At 42.9% G+C, this 25553-nt stretch overlaps 1 protein-coding gene across 2 annotated transcripts in view; it reads left to right on the plus strand.

The window, feature by feature from the left end:
* The window catches only part of tnksa (tankyrase, TRF1-interacting ankyrin-related ADP-ribose polymerase a), a 207568-nt gene that overhangs the window by 130893 nt on the left and 51122 nt on the right, over positions 1-25553 (plus strand). For both annotated transcript variants that reach the window (XM_068030356.1, XM_068030357.1), the window contains 7 exons: positions 242-363; positions 7861-7952; positions 8716-8794; positions 15981-16152; positions 17209-17288; positions 23229-23374; positions 24631-24796. In XM_068030356.1, coding sequence (XP_067886457.1) covers positions 242-363; positions 7861-7952; positions 8716-8794; positions 15981-16152; positions 17209-17288; positions 23229-23374; positions 24631-24796 — 857 coding nt within the window. The remainder of the gene's footprint in view (positions 1-241; positions 364-7860; positions 7953-8715; positions 8795-15980; positions 16153-17208; positions 17289-23228; positions 23375-24630; positions 24797-25553) is intronic.

The raw sequence follows: 25553 nt of genomic DNA on the forward strand, positions 1-25553 counted from the left end.
TTGGCATTTTTTAAATGTCTGATTGTTATCTTTTGTTTTGGGAGTTAATTTATAGTCCTCATATCATAGGAACTCCAGTCTATCCTATCAGAAATTTTACATAGCATCTAGGCATATAGAAATTGGTCATTCTCCCCCGTACATATACTATATATTAAAATAAATTTTAAAAAACCTAGTAGTTTTCAGCTTGTAAAATTGTGGAAAATTGATACTGAAAACTGCTTTTTCTTTTAAACAGATGAGTTCAAAGGACATTCATTACTGCAAGCTGCCAAGGAAGCAGATTTGACCAAAGTGAAAAAGAGTCTTGCTTTAGAAATAATAAATTTCAAGCATCCACAGACCCATGAAACTCCACTGGTAACGATCTAAACTCGTATGCTTAATTATAGTGGAAAAATTATTTTAGTATTTGTATTTTTAAATAATGCATGATCATGAAAAAAATCTTAGATTTTTATAGCACAGAGAGATAGCCTATTCAGCTCTTCATACTGGTGCTCTCAAAGAGCTGTCGACTTAGTACTAATCCTATGCCCTTCCCCCATATACCATTTTAAAATGTTCTTTTTCAAATATTGAATCACTTCCCTTTCAATGATATGACACATTCTGCCTCAGGAAAAGCCGAAACATAGGAACAAAAGTCTTGTGTTTTAATAAAATAATCTCCCCATGTTCTAATTATCTTAAATCTATGCCCTCGAGTTATTTACTCCTTAATTCTCTTATCAACAGACAGCATAACTCGTATCAAATCTCTTCTGAGCCTCCTTTGTTCTAATGTAAAGAGCCTCGTTTCTTTAGTCTCTCTTGATTACTAAAGGCCCTTGTCTCTGTTATCTTAAAAATCTCATCTGCACACACTCCATGGCCTTGACATCCTTCCTAAATGAGGGCACCCAAAAATGGACACAGTATTCTGCAGCCTAATCAATGATTCATCTTGGTTTAGCATCACCAATTTGCTTTTTCACTTTTTGCCCCAATTTATAAAACCCATACTCTCATATACTTTGTTATAGCCTGTCTTCCCATTTTTAAAGTTTCGTGCATCTAATCCTCTAAGTCTCTGCTTCTCTAACCCTTATAAAGTTTTATCATTTGATGTATATATTCTCTATTTATTCTTGTAGAAGATGTCACCTCTCATTTCTCTGCATTAAATTGCATTTGACTTCTATCTGTCAAATCCACTAATTGCCTAATTCCCCCTGAAGTTGCTTATCGTCCTTTTCAGTTAACAATGCACCCTTTTATGTCTTATGTAAATTTTGATGTGCCCGATACCCAAGTCGGAATCTTTTTGTATGTATGTCTCTGTACCAGTGGTGCTGACACTGATCCCTGCATCCCTCCAGTTTGAAGCATTTAACCAATACTCCTTTAAATTCTTTCACCAACTTCCTGTCCATGTTGCCACAATTCCCTTAATTTTATCCACAAGCCTCCCAGTTGGCACCGTATCAAACCCCTTATTTGCATTAGCTGCTGTTAATGGGGCAAAAAAACATAAAAGGATGCTTAGACATTTTGTGATCAACATCTACCTGTTCAAGTAGACTCTCTATTTGGAGATTACTCAGTCTCATTTTTGAGTGTCATGTTGATTGGAAAAGACCATTACGTTACTTTGTAGAATGAGAGGTTACTGAAATTATTATGCAATAATGGTTCAACAGAGTAATGGCACGAAAATTGGTGGTGTCGTAAAGGAGGAAAGCCTTAGATTACAGGACGGTATAGATGGGCTGGTAAAATGCGCAGAGCAGTGTCAAATGGAATTTAATCCTGAGAACTATGAGGTGATGCATTTTGGGAGGACTAACAAGGCAAGGAAATATACAATGGGTGGTCGGACCCTAGGATGTACAGAGGGTCAGAGGGGCCTTGGTGTACTTGTCCATAGATCACTGAAGGCAGCAGCACAGGTAGATAAGGTGGTTAGGAAGGCATATGGCATACTTGCCTTTATTAGCCGAGGCATAGAATATAAGAGCAGGGAGGTTCTGATGGAGCTATATAAAACGCTAGTTAGGCCACAGCTGGAGTACTGTGTACAGTTCTGGTTGCCACACTATAGGAAGGATGTGATTGCATTGGAGAGGGTGCAGAGGAGATTCACCAGGATGTTGCCTGGGCTGGAGCATTTCAGCTATGAAGAGAGACTGGATAGGCTAGGGTTGTTTTCCTTAGAGCAGAGAAGGCTGAGGGGGGACCTGATTGAAGTATACAAAATTATGAGGGGCATAATGGATAGGAAGAAACTTTTTCCCTTAGCGGAGGTGTCAGTAACCAGGGGGCATAGATTTAAGGTAAGTGGCAGGAGGTTTAGAGGGGCTTTGAGGAAAGATTTATTCACCCAGAGGCTGGTTGGAATCTGGAACACACTGCCTGAAGTGGTGGTAGAGGCAGGAACCCTCACAACATTTAAGAAGTATCTGAATGAGCACTTGAAACACCATAGCATACAAGGCTATGGACCAAGTGCGAGAAAATGGGATTAGAATAGATAGATGCTTGATGTCTGGCATGGACACGATGGGCCGAAGGGCCTATTTCTGTGCTGCATAACTCTATGACCCTATGAGTTGGCCTGTTAGATCTCTAGGCAAAGGAACAACTGTTAGTTTCCATTGAACCCCTCCCCACCCCATTTTACATCAGCCTCACTTATGAGATTCGGTCTGCGACCATGACAGTCATCCGCAGCACTCCTTTCATGGTTCAGCAACACTTAGCTATTGGCTCTCTTAACCTTCATTATCAACTGGTACATCAAGAGCAAACACAGGAGAATGTTTGCTATCAACCATATTTGTTGGACATGCTGTACAACAGGCTAAATTAGGGCAAGGCAATTGTTAGACTGTATCCTAATTTTTAACGATGTTTCTGTTGGGAAATTTCAGTGTTGTGATTATGGCCAATATGAGGAAAAAACTTTATACGTAGTGAGTGGTTACGATTTGGAATACATTGTCTGAAAGGATGATGGAGACAAATTCAATTGTAGCTTTCAAAAGTTAATTGAATAGTCACCTGAAGGGGAAAAATATTGCAGGCCGACAGGGAAAGGGTAGGGGAGTCGGGCTAACTAAATTCCTGTTGTCGAGAGCCAACATGGACTCGCTGGGTCGAATGCCCTCCTTTTGTGCTGTAACCATTCTATGATTCTATATACAAAGTATTAGCATCCTATGTAGATAGAATAAAAGATTTTGTCAATCTAAGGAATTATTTACAAATAAGCAAGAGAGTAAATTGGTTTCTAAATAGTAGCTAGAAAATTGGGTAGTGAAGTTCATTTCCCTGTGCTACTAGGTGCCAGGGAATATTAGAGATCATTGTGCCTGAGTATTGTACTCTTCATGGCCAACATATGGGGAGGGTTCCATCTAAGGCTTTCTGTAAGTCAACTACCTGGACCATAGGAACATGGGAACAGGAGTAGGTCATTCAGCCCTTCAAGCCTGCTCCGCCATTCAGTACGATCATGGCTGATCATCCACTTCAATGCCTTTTTCCTACACTAGCCCCATATCCCTTTATGTCATTGGTATTTAGAAATCTGACAATCTCTTGATTCACAAACGTATGAGCAAAGAGAGTTCTCCTCATCTCGGTCCTAAGTGGCTTCCCCCTTATTTTGAAATTGTGTCCCCTAGTTCTAGACTCCCAACCATAGGACAGTCCCGCCATCCCAGGAACAAGTCTGGTGAACCTTTGTTGCACTCCTCTATGGCAATAATAACCTTCCTGAGGTAAGAGGACCAAAGCTGCACATAGTAGTCCAGGTGTGGTCTAACCCAAGGTTCTATACAATTGAAGCAAGACTTCGCCACTCCTGTACTCAAATCCTCTTGCGATATATGCTGAACATGCCATTAGCCTTCCTAATTGCCTGCTGCACCTGCATGTTAGCTTTCAGTGACTTATTGACAGGTCCCTTTGTACATCTACACTTTCTAATCTCTTAACATTTAAGAAATACTCTGCACATCTGTTCCTCCTACCAAAATGGATAACCTCACGTTTTTCCACATGATATTCCATCTGCCATGTTATTGCCCACTCACTAAGTCTGTCCAAGCCTCCTTGAAGCCACTTTGCATCTTCCTCACAACACACATTCCCACCTAGCTTTGTGTCATCCGCAAACTTGGAAATATTACTTTTGGTCCCCACATCCAAATCATTGATATATATTGTAAACAGCTGGGGCCCAATTATTGATCCCTGCGGTACCCCACTAGTCACCACCTGCCAACGCAAGAATGATCCATTTATTCCTACTCTCTGCTTTCTGCCTGTTAACCAATCCTTAATTCATGCCAGTATGTTACCTCCTATCCCATGTGCTTTAATTTTGCTTTCTGAAAATCCAAGTATACTACGTCCAGCAACTCCCCTTTATCAATGTTGTTAGTAGTGTCCTCAAAAAAACTCCCAACAGGTTTGTCAGACATGATTTCCCATTCATAAAGCCATGTTGACTATGCCGATCTGATCATTATTATCCAAATGTCCATTTATCACATCCTTTAGAATAGATTCTAGGATTTTCCCTACTACTGATGTCTGGCTAATAGGTCTGTAGAATCATAGAATCTTTACAGTGCAGAAGAAGGCCATTCGGCCCATCGTGTCGCAATTGGCTCTCCAAAAGAGCAATTCCCTCAGTTCCATTCCCCTGCCTTCTCCTCATAACCCTACACATTCTTCCTTTTCATATAACTGTCCAATTCCCTTCTGAATGCTTCAATTGAACCTGCCTGTTTTCTCTCTCCCTCCTTTAAATAGTGGGGTGACATTTGCTGCCTTCCAATTTGCAGGAACCATTGCAGAATTCAGTTTTGCAAGGTATTCTAAAGCACCATTGCCTTGACTGGCAGATCAGGAGAAACCCTATCTGCAGTAGACATGGTCTCCCTCGGTCTTCAAACAAATTTCAACCTCTATATACACAGCTCCCATCGGGCCAACCCCTCATTTCTCTTTTTGACCTACCTTTTTCTGTTGAAATGGCTGAGATTCCTGCATTTTATACTGGGGTTATATATTTGATACGCTCAGTGCTGTCTCAGTCGGGGTACAATACAGAAAAAAATCATGGCTAAATGGGGAAGGTTGCAATGTGATGATGACTACATGTGGTGCAAAGCCATTGGATTATGGTGTCCAAATGTGACTGTCCTCCTCTCAGACTTTTCCCATGATAGCTCAATAGGATGAAAATAGTATTTGTTTTGGAATGATGATCAACTTCCAAAAATAAAATATTAGCAGTAAATATCTAATGTTCCAAGTGTTTCAGTGGCAGGAGCAAGAATTTTAACCTTAGCTGCTGAAATTAAAAAAAGAACTAATTTACTGATCAGGAGTTGAATGTGTCTAAAATGCATTCAATTATTTTTTAAAAATTGCTTAGTGAGTAAGTGTATATTAAGTCACTGAAGTTTTACTCATTTAGTTAACGCCTCCTACTGCTTTGAATCAAGGTTATTTGTGCTGTTATTATTTTACCCTGTTTTCATTATGTCTCTTCCTTTCCTGTGAGGAGCTGGTGAACTTTCACTAGTTGGCAGCCCACGCAAGCACAGCAGAGAGCAGAAATGCCTTTATTCCAACACACCCTAAGTACTTACTATGCAGGGTTGTCCTACTTTTTCAGGCGGAGGGTTGCAATATGATTTTTTTGCTCGGCCCAAGGGGCCGGTGAGCAGATTACACAAGATAAAGGCATTAAAGATTTAATCTTACTAATAAAAACAACAGCAAATGTGCATTTTTGTGAAGAGGCTTTGAAAGAGAAGACTAGTTTATTGACTTAGTTTCTCGCCACTATATTGATTTAGTGACATACCTGGCATTTTTGCTTGCATAAGTAGTCAATCTCTGCCCGCACACTTGATGTAGCGATGCAGACTATTCTGGATAGATACCCATCTCTCAGGAGTGATCTTGACCTCTCTCTGTCTCTGTTTCTCCCTGTGTTCACTGCCCCCTCCCCACCCCCCGTGTCGTCTTTGCTCTGTGCTCCCACATCTCTCTGTTCTCCCCTCCCCCTCCCTCTCTCCCGGTTTCTCCCCTCCTCTGCCCGCTCTCCTGGTTTCTCTCCTCCCCCGCCCTCTCTCCCGGTTTCTCTCCTCCCCCGCCCTCTCTCCCGGTTTCTCTCCTCCCCCGCCCTCTCTCCCGGTTTCTCTCCTCCCCCGCCCTCTCTCCCGGTTTCTCTCCTCCCCCGCCCTCTCTCCCGGTTTCTCTCCTCCCCCGCCCTCTCTCCCGGTTTCTCTCCTCCCCCGCCCTCTCTCCCGGTTTCTCTCCTCCCCCGCCCTCTCTCCCGGTTTCTCTCCTCCCCCGCCCTCTCTCCCGGTTTCTCTCCTCCCCCGCCCTCTCTCCCGGTTTCTCTCCTCCCCCGCCCCCTCTCCCGGTTTCTCTCCTCCCCCGCCCCCTCTCCCGGTTTCTCTCCTCCCCCGCCCCCTCTCCCGGTTTCTCTCCTCCCCCGCCCCCTCTCCCGGTTTCTCTCCTCCCCCGCCCCCTCTCCCGGTTTCTCTCCTCCCCCGCCCCCTCTCCCGGTTTCTCTCCTCCCCCGCCCCCTCTCCCGGTTTCTCTCCTCCCCCGCCCCCTCTCCCGGTTTCTCTCCTCCCCCGCCCCCTCTCCCGGTTTCTCTCCTCCCCCGCCCCCTCTCCCGGTTTCTCTCCTCCCCCGCCCCCTCTCCCGGTTTCTCTCCTCCCCCGCCCCCTCTCCCGGTTTCTCTCCTCCCCCGCCCCCTCTCCCGGTTTCTCTCCTCCCCCGCCCCCTCTCCCGGTTTCTCTCCTCCCCCGCCCCCTCTCCCGGTTTCTCTCCTCCCCCGCCCCCTCTCCCGGTTTCTCTCCTCCCCCGCCCCCTCTCCCGGTTTCTCTCCTCCCCCGCCCCCTCTCCCGGTTTCTCTCCTCCCCCGCCCCCTCTCCCGGTTTCTCTCCTCCCCCGCCCCCTCTCCCGGTTTCTCTCCTCCCCCGCCCCCTCTCCCGGTTTCTCTCCTCCCCCGCCCCCTCTCCCGGTTTCTCTCCTCCCCCGCCCCCTCTCCCGGTTTCTCCTCTTCCTCTCTGTTTCCCCTCTCTTCCCCATGCCCTGTCTCTCCATTCCCCCTGTCTTTCCCCCCCCTTTGTCTCTCCCTGTTTCTCCCCTCCTGTCTGTGTTCCCCCTCTCTTACCCCCTCTCTCTGTGATCCCCCTCTCTTACCCCCTCTCTCTGTGATCCCCCTCTCTTTCTGTTTCCCCCCACACCGTCTCTCTGTTTGCCTCCCTCTCTCTTTATTCCCCCTCTCACTCTGTCTCTCTGTTCTCTTTCTCCCCCCCCCCCCCCCCCCCTTTTTATTTCTGACAGTTGCACTGAGTGGGTGTGCTCAGCACAGCAGCTTTGTGGCTGGTTTGTTTACAAACATCGTGCTGAGTTTCACAGCTGACAGCTGGTGAGGCAGGAATACGCTTCCCAACATCGGACAGATTCAGGGTTTTCCGGCGGGCTTTTAGAAAACATTGGAAAACCCCTAATCTGTCAAAGTTGGGAAGCGCAATCCTGCTTCATTAGCTGTCAGCTGTGAAACTCAGCGCGATATTTTTTAAAAGGCTTTTCTGCAAGCAAACAACCAGGGGAAATTTCCCATCTCCAGTCACAGAGCCCTGCGAGGATGAGGAACGGCCCCGGGTGCAGTTTATACCCGCGGGCCGGATGGAAACCTCTGGCGGGCCGGGTGCTGGTCCGCCGGCCATATGTTGGACAACTCTGATGTATAAGGTGATGAAAGCAGTTTACGTTGTCTACATTTAGTTAAACTCCAATAATATCTGGAACTTAATGTCTGAATTCCTTTCTCAGCACTGTGCTGTGGCCTCACAACACCCCAAACGCAAGCAGGTAACAGAACTGCTTTTGAGAAAAGGAGCAAATGTCAATGAAAAAAATAAAGAGTAAGTATGTTTTGGTCAAAAAATATTATTTTCTAGTTAGGCTGTTAAACCTTTATTAGATGCCGGTGACCATGTCAAATTTCACAGCTTGAAAATGCTTGATAATTAAGCCAGCTTCTACATTGTAGAAAGGGAAGGGGAAAATCTTTTCAGGGTGACTGTGTAAAGTAACTGGTAATAAACCTGTCATCCTTGAGGGTGACCATGGAAAGTAATCGGTTATAAGTCTGATCCTTGGGTTGACCATCTGAAGTAACTGGTTGTAAGCCTCTGCGTTAATTAGTAGTGACGCATGTCCTAACCAGATGCATTCACTGTGTCATAAGAGGATTATCTTGGTAAATTTCCATTTCAGAAATAACATTAACCTGTTGTTATAAAAACAAAGTGTTGGAAATACTCAGCAAGTCTGGGTGAAAGGTCACAGACCTGAAATGTTAACTCAGCTTCACTCTCTCTACAAATGCTGCCAGACCTGTTGAGTATTTTCAGCACTTTGTTTTTAGTTGAGATTTCCAGCATCCACAGTATTTTGCTTTTATGTTAACCCATTGTTGCCTTTTATATATTTAAATTTTGCAGAATGTAACTTGAAATAATGTCTTTCTCATAAGATATTCAAATTCATACTGATATCCCTAATAAGCTTCAGAAAATGAATGTTAAGTATTGTTGCACTTCCTTCGTAATGGAAGTAGACATTTACTGAGTGACAACAAATGCATTAATTTTGAAGCTTCATAATATGTTAAATTTCTTGCAGTTTTCTTACACCCCTACACGTGGCTGCGGAAAGAGCACATAATGATGTGGTAGAGGTCCTTCACAAGCATGGAGCTAAGGTGTGTGATTTTCTTCAAAGCATCCACCCAAATTTAGTGGTGAATCTCTATTGCTTCTCCTTCCTGCCATTCCCCTGCCCCACCTCACTACAACAACGTCTTGCATTTAGATAGTGCCTTTAACATCATACAGTGTTTCAAGGTACTTCGTAGAAGCATTATCAAACAAAATTTGAAACCGAGTCACATAAGATATTAGGAACTTGGTCAAAGATATAAGTTTTAAGGAGCGTCTTCATGGAGACGAGAGAAGTAGGGAAGCAGAGGGGTTTAGGGAGGGAATTCCAAAGCTTAGGACCTAGGCAGCTGAAGGCACAAGCCACCAATGGTGGAGTGATTAAAATCGGCAATGCACAAAAGGCCAGACTTGAAGCACGGCAGAGATCTCGGAAAGTTGTAAGGCTGGAGGAGGTTACGGAGATAAGGAGGGGTGGGGCCATGGAGGAATTTGAAAACAAAACAAGGATACAATTTTGAAACTTGAGACATTGCTGGGCTGGGAGCAAATACAGGTCAGTGAGCACAGGGGTGATGGGTGCACAGAAATTAATGTGAGTTAGGATACGGCCAGCAGAGTTTTGGATGAGCTCAAGTTTATGGACGGTGGAAGATGGGAGGCTGGCCAGGCAAGCATTGGAATAGTCAAGCCTAGAGTTAAGAAAGGATTTCAGCAGCAGATGAGCTGAGGCAGGGTGGAGATGGGTGATGTTACGGAGGTGGAAATGGCTTTCTTGGTGATGGAGTGGCTAAGTGGTCGGAAGCTCATCTTGGGGTCCAATATGACGCCAAGGTTGCGGACGGTGGTTCAGCCTCAGACAGTGACCAAGGAAAGGGATAGAGTTGGTGGTTATGGAATGAAGTGTGTGGTAGAGACCAAAACAATGCCTCAGGTCTTCCCAATCTTTAGCTGGAGGAAATTTCCACTCATCTAGTACTAGATGTTGCCCAAGGAATATGACAAATCAGACAGTGGAGGGGTCGAGAAAGGTGGTGGTGAGGTTAGAGCTGGATGTTGTCAGCATATATGTGGACCTGATTGTGGTTTCAGATGATATCGTTGAGGGCCAGCATGTAGGTGAGAAGATCTCTTCAGCTTTGTTTGATGCTGCGACTGTAGGAAGACATAGAGGCACTGGAGAAGGTGGAAAAGAAGTTTTACAAGGGTGATACCAGAACTGAGAGCTTATAACTATCAGGAAAGGCTAGAGAACAGGCTTGGTCTCTGTTCTCTAGAAAAGAGAAAGCTGAGGGGTGATCTAATAGAGATCTTCAAAATTATGAAGGGGTTTGTTAGGGTAGATACAGAGAAGATGCTTCTGCGAGTGGGAGAGGCCAAGGCTAGGGGCCATAAAATTAAGATAGCCACCAATAAATCCAATCGGGAATTCAGGAGAATATGTGGTACTTGCTACCACATCAGATAGTTGAGGCGAATAGCATAAGGAGAAGTTAGATAAGTCAATGAGAGAAAAAGGAATAAAAGGATACATTGATAGGCTAAGTTGAAGTGGGGTATGAGGAGGCTTCTGTGGAATATAAACATCAACAGAGACCTGTTAGACCAAATAGGAGCTGTAAATAGGAGGGCACCAATGATAGATCCTTGGGGGCTCCAGAGGCAGCAGTGCAGGAGCAGAAAGAAAATCTATTGCAGATGATTCTCTGGCTATGATTGGATAGATAAGAATGGAACCAGACGAGGGCAGTCCCATTGAGTGGCTATCAGAGAACAGGCAGTGGAAGTGGCTGGTATGGTCAACTGTGTCAAAAGCTGTGGTCAGGCTAAGAAGGAGGAGTAAGAATAGTTTACCACAGTCACATAGGATATAATTTGTGACCTTGAGGGCCATTTCACTACTGTGCAGGGGCGGAAATCTGATTGGAGGGATTCAAACATCGAGTTGTGGGGAAAATGAGCATGGATGTTGGAGCCAGCAATACGTTCAAGGACTGTGGAGGGGGTGGGGGGGTGGCTGGTGTCAGTTGGTGATGGGGTGGTAATTTACAAGGCCAGATGGATCAAGGGTGGATATTTTTTGAGGAGAAGGGTGGTGATATCTGATTTGAAGGGGAGGGGGAACAGTACCAGAGGAAAGGCAACCATTAATATCAACTAAGACACAGAAGAGAAGTTGGATAGTCAGCAGTTTGGTCAGAATAGGATCAAAGGAGCTGGATTTCATAGAGTCATAGAGAGATACAGCACTGAAACAGGCCCTTCGGCCGACCGAGTCTGCACCGACCAACAACCAACCATTTATACTAATCCTACATTAACCCCATATTGCCTACCACATCCCCACCTTCCCTCAATTCTCCTACCACCTACCTACACTAGAGGCAATTTACAATGGCCAATTTACCTAGCAACCTGCAAGTCTTTGGCTGTGGGAGGAAACCGGAGCACCAGGCGGAAACCCACGCGATCACAGGGAGAACTTGCAAACTCTGCACAGGCAGTACCCAGAACCAAACCCAGGTCGCTGGAACTGTGAGGCTGCGGTGCTAGCCACTGTGCCGCCCGATCTCATGGATAGGATGAGCTTGGAGAGGAGAGGAAGTGGGGCAGATAGTGAAACTAAAAAGATGCGAGTTCAGATCAGAAGCATGGGGAATTGTTAGGGGAAGTTTGGTTTGGTGGGCTAAGGGAAGGGAGAGAAGTGGCAGATGCAGCTGAGTTGATGGTCTCAAACTTAGTCCATGAGCTCCTCGCACTTGTTGGAAGTGAGGATGCAGGTGGCAGTGGTGAGTGATTTAAGTTGATGATTTGTGGTGAAGAGAAGCTGAGGCTATCTTTGCATTCCAGGATGTTCCTGGAGCAATGAGTAATTTTAACAAAGGAGAGCAGGCCCCAGTAGCGTTTTATGTTATCCAGATAGATTTGGCAATGAATGGCTACACCAGTTGTTTACCATATCATTTTAAGTCAGCATCCATAGGCTTAATGGACTTAAGGGAGCTAAGATGAAGGCCAAACTAGTGGAAAACCACCAGGATGAGAGAGCGAGTAATGGTTTTAATGGGGACAAAGAGCATCTAAGGTGGAGGTGAGGGTGTGAATTAGCCCTTTAGCTGCAGAAATGTTATGGTGAAAGGAAGGCTAAAGGCTAGACAGTTGGGAATTTGAAAGTGCTGTTGAACGGGCTTGGGGTAGAGTTGTTCTAGGGACGGACGCAGAAGGAGGGATAATATGAGTAGAGAGCGAGACAAGGAAGTGATCAGAGATGTCCTTATCTGTTATTAACAGGATAGAAGTAGAGAGGCCATGTCCGATGGCAAAGTCGTGGGAGTGGCTCTGAATATGGGTCAGGGAGTTTGAGATGGAGGAAGAGATTAAGGGAGGATAGGAGGGCAGTGAATTCGGAGGGAGAGGGCGTGATGAGTTGAGATAGAGGTTTGAAAGATGCAGGGTGGCACAGTGGCGCAGTGGTTAGCACCGCAGCCTCACAGCTCCAGCGACGCGGGTTCCGTTCTGGGTACTGCCTGTGCGGAGTTTGCAAGTTCTCCCTGTGACCGTGTGACTTTCTGCCGGGTGCTCCGGTTTCTTGCCACAGCCAAAGACTTGCAGGTTGATAGGTAAATTGGCCATTGTAAATTGCCCCTAGTGTAGGTAGGTGGTCGGAGAATGGTGGGGATGTGGTAGGGAATATGGGATTAATGTAGGATTAGTATAAATGGATAGTTGTTGGTCGGCACAGACTTGGTGGGCCGAAGGTATCTATAAATAAAATAGAAATCACCAAAGAAAAGTTGCTCAGTGCAGAGGCTGAGGGAGGAAAGCAATGGAAATCTATTGGTGAGAAACTTGGTGTGTGCTTGGGTGGGCAGTTAAGAATGAGGAAAGGTGAGGGGTGGATAGTAGGTAAGATGTAAAGGCTGGCTCGGGTCTGCAAATGAAACCTGACCCGAGCCCGATAGAACCGCGTCTGACCCTGAGCCCGACCTGGCCCGAGTCCTTTCATTTTTTCCCGTACCCAACCCGACCATCAGTTAACCTACCTTCCATTTTTCAGTTTGTTGCTTATCCGCACAAGCTTAAAAGAACTGTAACAAAGCCACCTTTCAAGTCCAAAAAGTACATTAACATCGGAGCCACTTACCGGAGGTGGTAATAGAATGTGTTCAACCCAACCCGAGCCCGAATGCCGGACCCGGAGGTGCGACCCGACCCAACCCAAACCCAGCACATGTCGTCGGATCCTGTTGGGTATGGGTCGGGTAGCCATCTCTAATATGATGTCAAAGGAGGAGAAGGTGCCAGAGGTTTGTGATTTGGTGATACGAATCATACAATCACCACAGTGGTCTGGAAGGGGTAGGTGGTGGAAGGTGCAGCCAGCTGGAGAGGCTTCATTTAGGTGGAAGGTGTCATTGTATGTCAGCAAGGTTTCCATCAAGGCCATAATGTTGATGCAGTCATCCCCAAAAAGCTGATGAATGGCAAGGGCCTTGTTAACAATGCAAAGAAGGGAATTGGCTTGTTTATACTTGGTACTAGCCATCTATCAATTTTGAATGCAGATCTTATCCTGCTGCCTGTGAGACATCATGACCACTGTTAAACAAATTAAAACTCTTCAGTATGAGGCAGTCATTTTCTTTTAACCCCTTTACTCAAATTCAATATTGCTTACCCCTCCTACCTGCTATGTTAAAGCAGGAACTGATGTTGGAGTATAGTTGCACAAGTGACATCCACTGGTATCTTAATCTTTTGAGCAACTGGAAATGATGGGTGATTCAGCTAATGGCATTGCAGCCAATCCCAATCCTGCCTTCAGCCACTGAGCACATGTACTTACTGGACTGGGAACACAAACTGATTTCCTCAAAGTTCTGCTGACTGAACACTAACCAGTAATTGAAGCAGCATATATTTTTTTTCTTGGCCTCACCCTTTTCTGCCGCTTAGCTCTCGGCCATGCCATTTTCCACTGCTCCATTCCACTCTTGACCTTGCCCTTTTCAGCACTGGATCTAATCTGAGACTTTACTGGTGTTGTGGCCACATGGTAAGGGGTGTGGGTGGTGCCCACTGTTCAACTCCCAACGGACTGCAGCACTGTTTTTGTTATTAGGGTTTTAACCCCTTGGTGTTTCATTTGTCAAATAAACAGACATCGACAGGTTTTCTTGTAGGTTTAAAACAGAAGATTAACTATTTAGTGAGCAATATTCATTTTCAAAATGGTCGCACCCGCATGTGCGTTCACTTGCACACACACGCACATGAGATAGAGAGGGAAAGAGGTAAGGAGTTTGAAGCGAGGTAGGTTTTTGGGGTTCACGGTAACCTGTTGAATCTTCTTGGAGGTCAATTTCTCCTTTTTAAAGTTGCAGGCCTGGATTTTGTAGCTGACACTTCACTCTAGAGATGGGAGACCACTTTCAGTTCTCTGCTGCACAAGTTGAAGTGTAGAACTCACAGCGAGGCACCTTCTTTGGTTTGCTGGATTTCTCCCAGGTCTCGGCTAGACAGGCTTTCGTGACGTTTGTCCTGATTCTTTTTCTCTTCAGAGAGCTACTTTTAAGGTCAAAATTGTCTCACATCTTGCTTCTGTTGGGAGACGTAGATCTCCCTGCCTCTGGTGACCCCCAATGGTCCAGGATGGCAGAGGGATCTGTGTCCTCGTGCATGAATTGCAAAAGGTTAGTATGCAGGTTCAGCAAGTGATTAGGAAAGCTAATAGAATGTTATCATTTATTGCAAGGGGAATTGAATACAGAAGTAGGGATGTTATGCTTCAGTTATACAGGACAGTGGTGGGACCACATCTGGAGTACTGTGTATTGTATTGGTCTCCTTATTTAAGGAAGGATGTAAATGCATTGGAAGCAGTTCAGAGAAGGTTTACTAGACTAATACCTGGAATGGGCAGATTGTCTTCTGAGGAAAGGTTGGACAGACTAGGCTTGTATCTGCTGGAATTTAGAAGAATGAGAGGCGACTTGAATGATACTAAGATCCTGAGGAGTCTTGATGAGGTGGATGTGGAAAGGATGTTTCCCCTTGTGGGAGAATCTAGAACAAGAGGCCACTATTTGAAAATAAGGGGTCGTCCATTTAAGACACAGGTGGGGAGAAACTTTTTCTCTTGGGGTCATGGGTATTTGGAACTCTCTTCCTCCAAAGGCACTGGAAGCAGAGCTTTTAAATATTTTTACGGCCGAGGTAGATAGATTATTGATAAGCAAGGGGGTGAGGGGTTATCGGGGATAGGTGGGAATGTAGAGTTGAGGTGACAATCAGATCAGTCATGATTTTATTGAATGACGGAGGATGCGACTACTTCACACCTTTCTTTCAGAAGAACATATTCAGTTCAAAAATGTCTCTTAATGGGTTCAGAATGGGTGTAATTGACAGCTCTTAGCTTTGAATGTATCTTTTTGTTCTTATCAGACAGTTTGAATATATAGGGCCAGGTCTTTCGACCTTCGGTGGCCATTTTTCCAGCACATTGTCCATTTTTTAAAGGCAAAGTTGATTTTTATAACTCTTCGGTTTGGGTTCTTGTGTTTTCATTCGCCGCACTTCATGTGAGCGTAACACTGGGTTGCATGACTCAATAACACATGTGGTACATTTTACCTACTGAGCATTAGGGAAGGCTCTTCCAACCTTTTTGTGTCATAAATTTCCCCAAGCCTATCTTTTGCAGGTGGTGTCTCCATCTGGGATATCATTATACAGGAAGCAGCAGTCATCTGGTGTCTTCCCCAAATACCCATTCTTCACATTAGCTGGGTAGTGATTTTTGGCAGGAGATTTGAATGAATGGGATATAATAGCCAAGCCAGATCATTTTATACACTTCTCAAGATTTAGTTGATTTTTTTTTCATATCCCTTCCTAACCCAGAGACATCGAGCTCAATTATAGCATCCCAACTGAGCTCAACTAACTCTGGACTGAGAATGAAAGTAGTGTGACATATTCTTTTATGAAATCTTCAGAATGTGCCCTGTTGTGAATAAAGTAACAGATTAGACAGTTTTGTCCAGCTGATACTGTAATGATTATGGTACTGTCCAATTCCATTGTATTGTAAATTTATAATCAGCTATATTATTCAACCAGGAGAGGGTACTTGTGTTGTAGTGTGACACACTCAAACTTTATGTATGCTATTAAAGATGTGAACAAAAAATCTTCTGCCATGACCAGTATCCTCTTTTTCCATAGATCAATGCTTTGGACACTCTTGGTCAAGCAGCCTTACACAGAGCAGCACATGGCGGTCACCTACAAACATGTCGCCTCTTGCTAAGTTATGGCGGCGACCCTTCCATTTTGTCCCTTCAAGGGTTTACGGCTGCACAAATGGGGAATGAGTCTGTGCAGCAGATACTTAACGGTAAGTAAAAGTATGCAGATCACATTAGATTACATATCTATGGTTTTATTCATTCCTTTAGTGAATGGGAAAAGGTTTTACTGGCTAATAAATTTGCATGCAGACACTAACAGTCATTAACCCTGTACACGCTGAAGGTTTTTTTCAGCTTGTAAGTTGTGTGCGACTGTTGCACCAGACAACACTCGGCAACTGGGTTGGATTTTAATTTAGTGCATGGCGTATAATTGATCGGATGTGTATCTCAAGAACCTAACTGAATTTGGTACCACTGTTCAAGAGCAGATGTCAGATGTGTAACTCAGGCACCTGACTGAATTTTGCACCTCTGCTTCAGGAGCAGATGTTAGGCCTTTCAGTATCCATGTAGCTGTAGGAAAGACGAAACCAATTTAATGTTGAAAATGATCAGATAATTTAGCAGGTTGCTTCCTGGTTCTGGGATTGTCTCTTCTGTCTCCACAGCTTACTGATGGTGCACACACTGACTTACAGATGATGTTGGGAAAGGTTCAGATAAAGAAATAACCTGAAAAATCTATATCAAATAAGTAGTAGAATATAATGTTTCAAAGCGCTAGTGGTCAAATTGGCAATCCTTAGCACCTGAAAAGAAATGTTGTAGGATGTAGTGGGTGTTAGAACTTTGAGTTCATTGTTGGCAATCAGGATGTTCTGGAGTACAAAAAAAAATCACCTGACTATTCAAAGAAAAGCAATAGTCATAGTACAATGTCCAAGCCATCGTTCTTCTCTGAACCAACATCACTACAGTACAACTTGAGATTGGTCGTACATTTCAGTTTCCTGTTTGTAGGATCGTGCTTTGTGCAAGTTGACCACTATTTACTTTCAGAATAATAATTGCACTTTGCCAACTCCAAATGATGTGATGAGGTACACTATAAATACATATTTGTGAGAAATATATTGTCAAATATCTTTTAAAATTGAGAAGGAGCTAAATAAAAGGTACAGCAATGTTTTATTTTGTGAACTTTACGTGTCATGGTGATCGCAGGGATGCTAACCCTTTCTTTGAATGTTTTTATTTAGAGAACGTCCCTTTACACAATTCAGATGTTGATTATCGACTTCTGGAGGCGGCAAAGGCTGGAGACTTGGAAACTGTGAAGGTGTTTAATTTTTATGAAATTTTTAGTGGAAAAAAACTAACAAAGCTTCTTTGTTTTTCTTCAGTCTATCAGAGTTAAAAGATAAATATGGTTTGTTAAAGGGAAATATCTGCGCACTTACTGGTTTTTCAATCACCTCTAGCTACAGTGTCAAATGGTTTCTTTCTGTTACTGATCCAAGGTAAACATGCTGGATTGAACTCCCTTTCTAACAGCATGAATGAAGGTACTAGATTACTGGCAGCATTCCTCATTCATGAGATTGTTGATGCTTTGTAACCTTACATGAAAAGTTAAAAAAAAAATTCCAAGCTGTTTCCATTCAATTGCAACTCAGAGACTCAGAGTGACTGAATCAGCTAGTAACTGTTCAGTTCTCCTACTTTATAGCATTTGAGATTGTGACAATTGAACAGAGTAATTCTTCCCTTTAATGTAATTGAATCCCCCCTCACCCGCCTCTCTTCCCCCCCCCCGCCATACATACATCTGTATAATATGTCTTTCGAGTTTTAATGTTATTTGGCCAGTGCGTAAGATATTTTACATTTATAAGATTTAAAATCAGTGATCACAGAATTATGAAATTGGTGTTCAGTTTAATTTTGTTTAGTTTAGCTTATTTGAATCATGATGGCATCTGCCAGAAACTGGGTGATTAGACATAATGGAGATCAGTTAGGTACTATGACAACCTCTAGGATACATGAACTTCCTTGAGATTAAGTGGATAGATCGGATATGAATTTTATAGGGTTAAGTAATTGTTCCTTAGCATAAATTTGAAGCAGGCTACTAACATAAGAACTAGGGGCAGAAGTAGGCAATTCAGCCCCTCGAGCCTGCGATCACGGCTGATGTCATCTCAGCCTCAACTCCACTTTCCTGACGGTTCTCCATAACCCTTCAACCCAATACTACTTAAAAATCTGTCTATCTTCTCCTTAAATTTACTCACTGTACTCCACCGCACTATGGGGTAGTGAATTCCACAGACTCACGACCCTTTGAGAGAAGTAATTTCTCCTCATCTCTGTTTTACATCTGCTACCCCTTAACCTAAAACTATGACCTCTTGTTCTAGATTGCCCCACCAGAGGAAACATCCTCTCTACGTCTACTTGGTCAATCCCCTTAATCATCATATGTACCTCAATTAGATCTCCTCTCATTCTTCTAGACTCCAGAGAGTAAAGGCCTAAACTGCTCAATCTCTCTTCATAAGTCAAACCCCTCATCTCTGGAATCAATCTAGTGAACCTCCTCTGAACTGCCTCCAATGCAACTACATCCCTCAAGTAAGGGGACCAAAACTGTACGCAATACTCCAGGTGTGGTCTCACTCTTGTACAGTTGCAGCAACACTTCCCTACTTTTATACTCTATTCCTTTAGCAATAAATGCCAAAATTCCATTTGCCTTCCTTATTACCTGCTGCACCTGCATACTAGTTTTCTGCGATTCATACACAAGGACACCCAGATCTCTCCACACCGAAGGACTCTGAAGTTTCTCTCCATTTAGATAATTTGTCTTTCTATTCTTCCGACCAATATGGATACCCTCACGCTTATCCACGTTAAACTCCATCTGCCAAATTTTGGCCCATTTTCCTAACTTATCCATATCCATTTGTAAATTTCTTATCTCTTTATTGCAACTTACTATCCCACCTATTTTAGTGTCATCTGCAAATTTGGCTATAGTACTTTCTTTTCCTGCATCCAAGTCATTAATAGAGATTGTAAATGGTTGGGGCCCAAGGACCGAGCCTTGTGGCACCCCACTAGTTACAACTTGCCAACCAGAAAAGGACCCATTTATCCTGACTTTCTGTTGGTTAGCCAATCCTCCATCCAAGCTAATAAATTGCCCCTAACCCCATGTGATCTTACCTTGTGTATTAACCTTTTGTGCGGCACCTTATTAAATGCCTTCTGGAAGTCCAGATATACTACATCTACAGGATCCCCATTATCCACTTTACTTGTTACATCTTCGAAGAACTCTAGCAGATTAGTTAAACATGATTTACCCTTCATAAAACCATGCTGACTCTGATGGTTGCGTTTTGACTTTCTCAATGTTTGGTTATTACTTCCTTAATGGATTCTAACAATTTTCCAACGACAGATGTTAGACTAACTGGTCTATAGTTTCCTACTTTCTGCCTCCCTCCTTTTTTGAATAAGGGCGTTATATTAGCATTTTTCCAATCCACTGGAACCTTTCCCACATCCAGGGAATTTTGGAATATTATAACCAATGGATTCACTATCTCCGCTGCCACTTCCTTTAAGACCCTAGGACGTAGGCCATCAGACCCTGGGGACTTGTCTGCCTTCAATCCCAATAGTTTGCTCAGTACTTTTTCCCTAGTGATGATGATTGTTCTCAGTTCCTCCCTTTCTATAACCTCTGCATTACCTGTTACTATTGGGATGGTACTAGTGTCCTCCACAGTGCAAACTGAGTCAAAATACTGATTTAATGCCTCTGCCATTTCTGTGTTCCTCACTATTAACTCCCCAGTCTCATCCTCCAAGGGACCAGCATTCAATTTAGCTACTCTCTTCCCTTTTATATACTTATAGAAGCTTTTGCTATCCATTTTTATATTTTGCACTAGTTTTCTTTAATAATTTACCTTTGCTCTTTTTATTACTTTTTTAGTAACCCTTTGTTGATCTTTAAAAGCTTCCCAATCTGCCAGCCTGCCACTGGCCTTTGCAATATGGTATGCCTTAGTTTTTGTCTTTGTTATCCTTAACTTCCTTGCTTAGTCATGGATGTTTTTTCCCCCCTTACAATCTTTCTTCCTCTCTGGAATATATTTTAGTTGGGAGGAATTGAATATCTCCTTCAACATCTGCCACTGCGCATCAACTGTCCTACCTTTTAGTCTTCCTGCCCAGTCCACTTGGGCCAAATCTGACCTCATGCCTAAGTAACTACCTTTATTTAACTCCAGAATGCTAGTGTGGGACTCCAGTTTCTCGCCCTCAAACTGAATTTGAAATTGTAGCATGCTATGATCACTCTTCCCTAGAGGATCCTTAACTATGAGATCATTAATTAATCCCACCTCATTACACAATACCAAATGTAGAATAGCCTGCTCCCTGGTTGGGTTTATCAATAATTCGCCAGAAATTATAATCTAGTCATGAACATGTTGATTTTAATGAGCATAACATTTGTGATACTATATGAAGATCAATGCCAAAGGTGACAGATTTGCAAGGTTTCAAAGCAGCAAATCTTATAGCTGAAGGAAGAAAGGGTTAACTGGAAATCAGAGTCCGAAAGTAAAATGGAAATTTTTGTGGTAAAATACATACCTGTATAAAAAGGAAACTTTTCAAGCACAAGGTGCCAGTATTTGGTCAGAATCAATACGGCTAAACCTACCTCTTTGACCAAGCTCTTGGCCACGTCACCTAATATCTCCTTATGTGGCTCGGTGTCAGATGCTCTTTGATTACATTCCTGTGAAGAGCCTTGGGACATTTTCCTACTTCAAAGGTGTTACAGTTGCAGTTGTAGTAGTAATAAATTATTACATGTAAAAATAACTCTTATCTAGTGAGAAATGGAAGATATAGTCAATTGAGAATAACTTAATAAGCATTAAGAGAGCAACAGAAAAGCAGATTATGGTTAGGTAGCAAAAAGGGTCCAAAGAAATCTTTAAACCATATCTAAGTATTACAGCCATAAGGTATAAGTTGGGTAAAAGTATTAGAGGAATCAGGAAATAAGATGTTCTAAATCAGTGTTTGCCATTAACTTTTCTTTGTCAAGAACTGCTCTTAGAATTGCTCCTACATACTTCTCAGTATCACCAGTATCACCATATGGAGGCTGCACTGGCATTTCACATTTTGAGCCCTTTGTTTCAGTGCTATTTTGGGTCATTGCCATGTAGAGGCTAGGTACTTTTGCAAAAGGTGGAAGATTGAACTACCTGAGCTCCATTCGAATCATCGGATCCATGTTTCTTACAGAACTTTTTCATTTGCTGTTGGAATGCTGGAATAGCCCTCTGCTTAACAGCATACCTTTGCTTCCTTTCCACAAGAAATAAAGCAGAAATATTTAATAATCGGATCGGCCATAAATGGATCCGTAGAGCCTCCAAGAAATTGACAATTCTGGCCTCTTGTGTAGACCTGAATTCCTTCTCCCCATCATTGACTTTCCGCTCTCTAGGAATTCCCTCCCTAAACCACTCTCCTCCTCTTCCCCTCTTTCGTTCTTTAAGGTGTTCCTTAAAACCTACTTCTTTGACCGAGCTTTTGGTCATTATATTTCCTCCTTTGACTCTGTCAACTTTTGTCTGATTACTCTCCTGTGAAGTGTCTTCAATGTTTTACTAAGTTAAAGATACTGTATAAATGCAAGTTGAATAGGAGCATAAAGGTGCATGGAGCAGCTGAATGCCATTGGGGAGGGCAAGATACGGATGTATCTGGTCTTGATCATTTTTCCCTATATCTAATGCAAAACTGCCCTTATTGGTTTCATTCAAATAATGTTTAGAATGTTTAGTCTGGCTTAAAATTACACTCTAATGTGTGTGTTGGAATCGCAATTTATCTCAAGAGAAAACCTTTCCTAAATGGTGCAAATGAGTTTGTCTTAAGATAAGTAGTTAGTAAGAGGTTTATTGTATTTTTTTTGCTTGAGGGGATAGAAATTAAGATATTTTGATTTGTGTAAGGTACATCTCCTCATTTAACTTTCACCTTGCACTCGAGTTTCCGTTACAGCTCCCTTAACTAAGCTAGTGAGTCCTGGCAGCCTCCTATCTTCCACCCTCTTTAAAAACTTCAGCTCATCCTGCTACCCATATCCTAATTCGCACCAAGTCTCAGTCACTATTCCCCCTGTGCTCACTGACCTACATTGGCTCCTGGCGCAGCAAGTCCTCAATGTTGAAATTGTCATCCTTGTGCTCAGATTGCTTCATAGCCTTGGGACTCCTTATCACTGTAGCATCCTCCCGCCCTACAACCCTCTGAGAACTCTACATTCCTTCAATTCTGAGCTCTTGTGTATCCCCAATTTCCTCCTCTTCACCCCCCCGCCCCCGCCAAGTTGCCTGCCAGGCCTTCAACTGTCCAGGTCATGAGCTCTGGAATTCCCTCCTTAAACCTCTCCACCTCTCTCTCTCTTGTCTTTTATTACTGCTTAAAACCAACCTGTTTGTTCACCTGTGATATCCCCTTTATGTGGCACTTTTAACTGATTACACTCCTGTGAAGCACCTTCAGACATTTTATATGTTAAAGACGCTATATAAATGCAGATGGTCATTGAGTGCATCATTGGTAATTTGACACCAGTGGTAGGTCATAATGTTTAAATTGCTTCTATGAGTGAGAGGTTTGCTGATGCTGTAGGCATTGCCAAAGTGATTTTAAATTCTCAAACGTTAAAATCTAATATGGTGAAAATGTGTAACCGCTAAGTTTATTTAGAAATATTAACCAAATTTAGGGCCTAAAATCCCTGTGGATTAAGGCTTTGCATCAAACCAATCTGGGCAAGAGAAGAATAAAATTGGAGGCCAGTGGCTTGAGGGCCAGAAGTTCAGATTGGTTAAAGTGATGTCTCCTTTGCAGCAAAATCCAGGTAACTTCTCAGTCGACTCACAAACATTTTTCTTCTCACTACCATTGTAGTATTAAATATTAATATAAAAAGCGGATTCTGCTCAGAATGTATTCTTTATTTGTTGGGATTAAAAATTGGACTAGGTGGAACAGCAAACAAAAGTATGGTGCTCCAAGTTATTTAATCGCTAGTTTGTAATCATTGGAATTTAACGAGTAGCTTTACTTTGACTTTGTTTAGTCTTTTAAATCAACCTTAAAGGGCAAAGCAAAAATCCATTAACATTTACTGATGAGGCTGTAATGTTATTTTATTTTAAAGCAATTGTGTACAACCCAGAACGTGAACTGCAGAGACCTGGAAGGACGGCACTCCACCCCACTGCATTTTGCTGCAGGTTACAATCGAGTGGCTGTAGTAGAGTACTTGCTTCATCATGGAGCTGATGTGCATGCCAAAGACAAGGGGTATGTACATATACAGTTTGGGATTTGGTATATTCCTCCTCACTCCTTACAAAGCCTCCATTTTTTAAAAGGAAGTGGAAAATCAGTGTGGTATGTTTTAAGTGTTGCAAAATAGAAAGTTTTGAAGGGTGTCCTCCGCCACCCCTGCTTGCCTTGCCTCCCCCGCCACTTTTCGCTGCGGTTAAACTACATATTAAGTTAGTCTTATGTGGATCAAGTCTATAGCAATTGCTCCATTGAATTGTATACAAGGATTATTTGCGTTGGAAATTAAATTATCTTTCTTAGCACTTTGGAAGAAATTCAAGGTTTGTTGCCATCTCCTCAAACATCATCCAAGGAAAATCACTACGCAGAGGTTGAGCTCATGAAAGTAATATCCCTAGACTTAGTCCAAACAAGGTGAATCTATAAAACAATATAATAGAACAACATTGTGTGGTGGAACGAGATAAAAGTTAGACTCAATTTTGAGTTTCGTGTTCAAAAGTAATTTGCACAAACAGCTGGGAGTAATCTTTATCATTTTAATTTTAAGTTGCACATTTGTTGAAGACTTAATGTGTTGACACAAGTATTGAGTCTCACAGTACTAAGCCATTTGCATGCACATTGGACAGAATTTGTGAAGTAAGCTAAAACTGGAACCCTAAATCCAGCTTTCCCCAAAGCCCCCAACAGGTTTAATCAGGTGACTAGCTGACATTAGCTGTACAGGCCAGTCAGACCTGAAGTTCCTTTCCCTCCCTGATGACTGAGTTAATTAATTTCAGCCAGGATGTTGGCATATGTAGTGCACTTGACCTCAACACCCGTGGATTGGGGAGGGGAAAATCAGACAGGGTTCCTTGTCGTTGCTGCTTCCCTGCTGAAAATACATCTGTGTAGACATCAGATGCAGACAGGATCTAGTCTGCCTGTGATGCTCCCCTTTATTACATTGCCTGAAAAGTGTTTCATATGATTAGTGCTCACTTGAGCAGGCTCTTGGTGCCAACAATACCTTACGCCAGCAAGGAATCGTGCCTTCAGGGTCGAGGAGGAGAAAATTAGCAACAATATTTTTTATTATTTTGTTGTCAGAATTCACCTGGAGCCACAAGCAAGTTTTCGAAACGTGATTAATTCTGTGTGAAACTGCCCATTATTAATCAGTTCAAAAAAGCCTTGATCGAAGTTTGCATTTACAATTTTTGGTTGAGGTGACAATTTGTACAAATGTAGTGATGATTAAATTTGAACTGTTTGTCCTTCAGGGGTTTAGTGCCCTTGCACAATGCTTGCTCGTATGGACATTATGAAGTAGCAGAACTTCTGGTGAGGCATGGTGCCTCGGTGAATGTGGCTGACCTATGGAAGTTCACACCTCTACATGAAGCAGCAGCCAAAGGCAAATACGAAATTTGTAAACTACTTTTAAAGGTATGTGGTTTTCAATCTGAAAGACTTGTATATAAGCTTGGTGATTTCTAAACAGATCTTTTCATAAGATGCACATGATGCACAAGGGATTTGATAATATTTAGCAGATGTTCCATCACCTTTCAAAACTTCTAACATGACCACTACCTGGGTACCACTTGTTTACTGATCCATGTCTAGAATTTTATACAGTCTTATGCATTGACAATTAAAGTTTTGAATTCTGGACAAAATAGTAAAAATAATAAAGGGAGCTTTTATGGAGGTGTAGATCACATGATCATGCGTGGTGAATACGAAAAACAGATTTAGTGAAATGTATACTGACTGTATTTGAAATTTGAGGTCAACAACGTTAATGTCCTCTACATCAGATTTTGAGGTATGCGGTAGCGTAGTGGTATTGTCACTGAACTAGTAACCCAGAGACCCAGGGTATTGCTCTGGGGACATGGGTTTGAATCCCACCGCAGCAGAAGGTGGCATTTGAATTCAATCAATAAATCTGGAATTAAAATCTAATCTAATGATGGATATGAAACCATTGTTGATTGTCGTAAAAACCCATCTGGTTCACTAATGTCCTTTAGGGAAAGAAATCTGACCTTACCTGGTCTGGTCTACATGTGACACCAGACCCACAGCAGTGTGGTTGACCCTTAAGTTCCCTCTGAAATGGTCGAGCAAGCCACTCCGTTGTATCAAACCGCTGCAAAGTCGTTAAGTAATGAAACCGGACAGACCACCCGGCATCGAC

The sequence above is a fragment of the Heterodontus francisci genome, chromosome 4 (assembly GCF_036365525.1).
Source record: "Heterodontus francisci isolate sHetFra1 chromosome 4, sHetFra1.hap1, whole genome shotgun sequence".
Taxonomy (NCBI): domain Eukaryota; kingdom Metazoa; phylum Chordata; class Chondrichthyes; order Heterodontiformes; family Heterodontidae; genus Heterodontus; species Heterodontus francisci.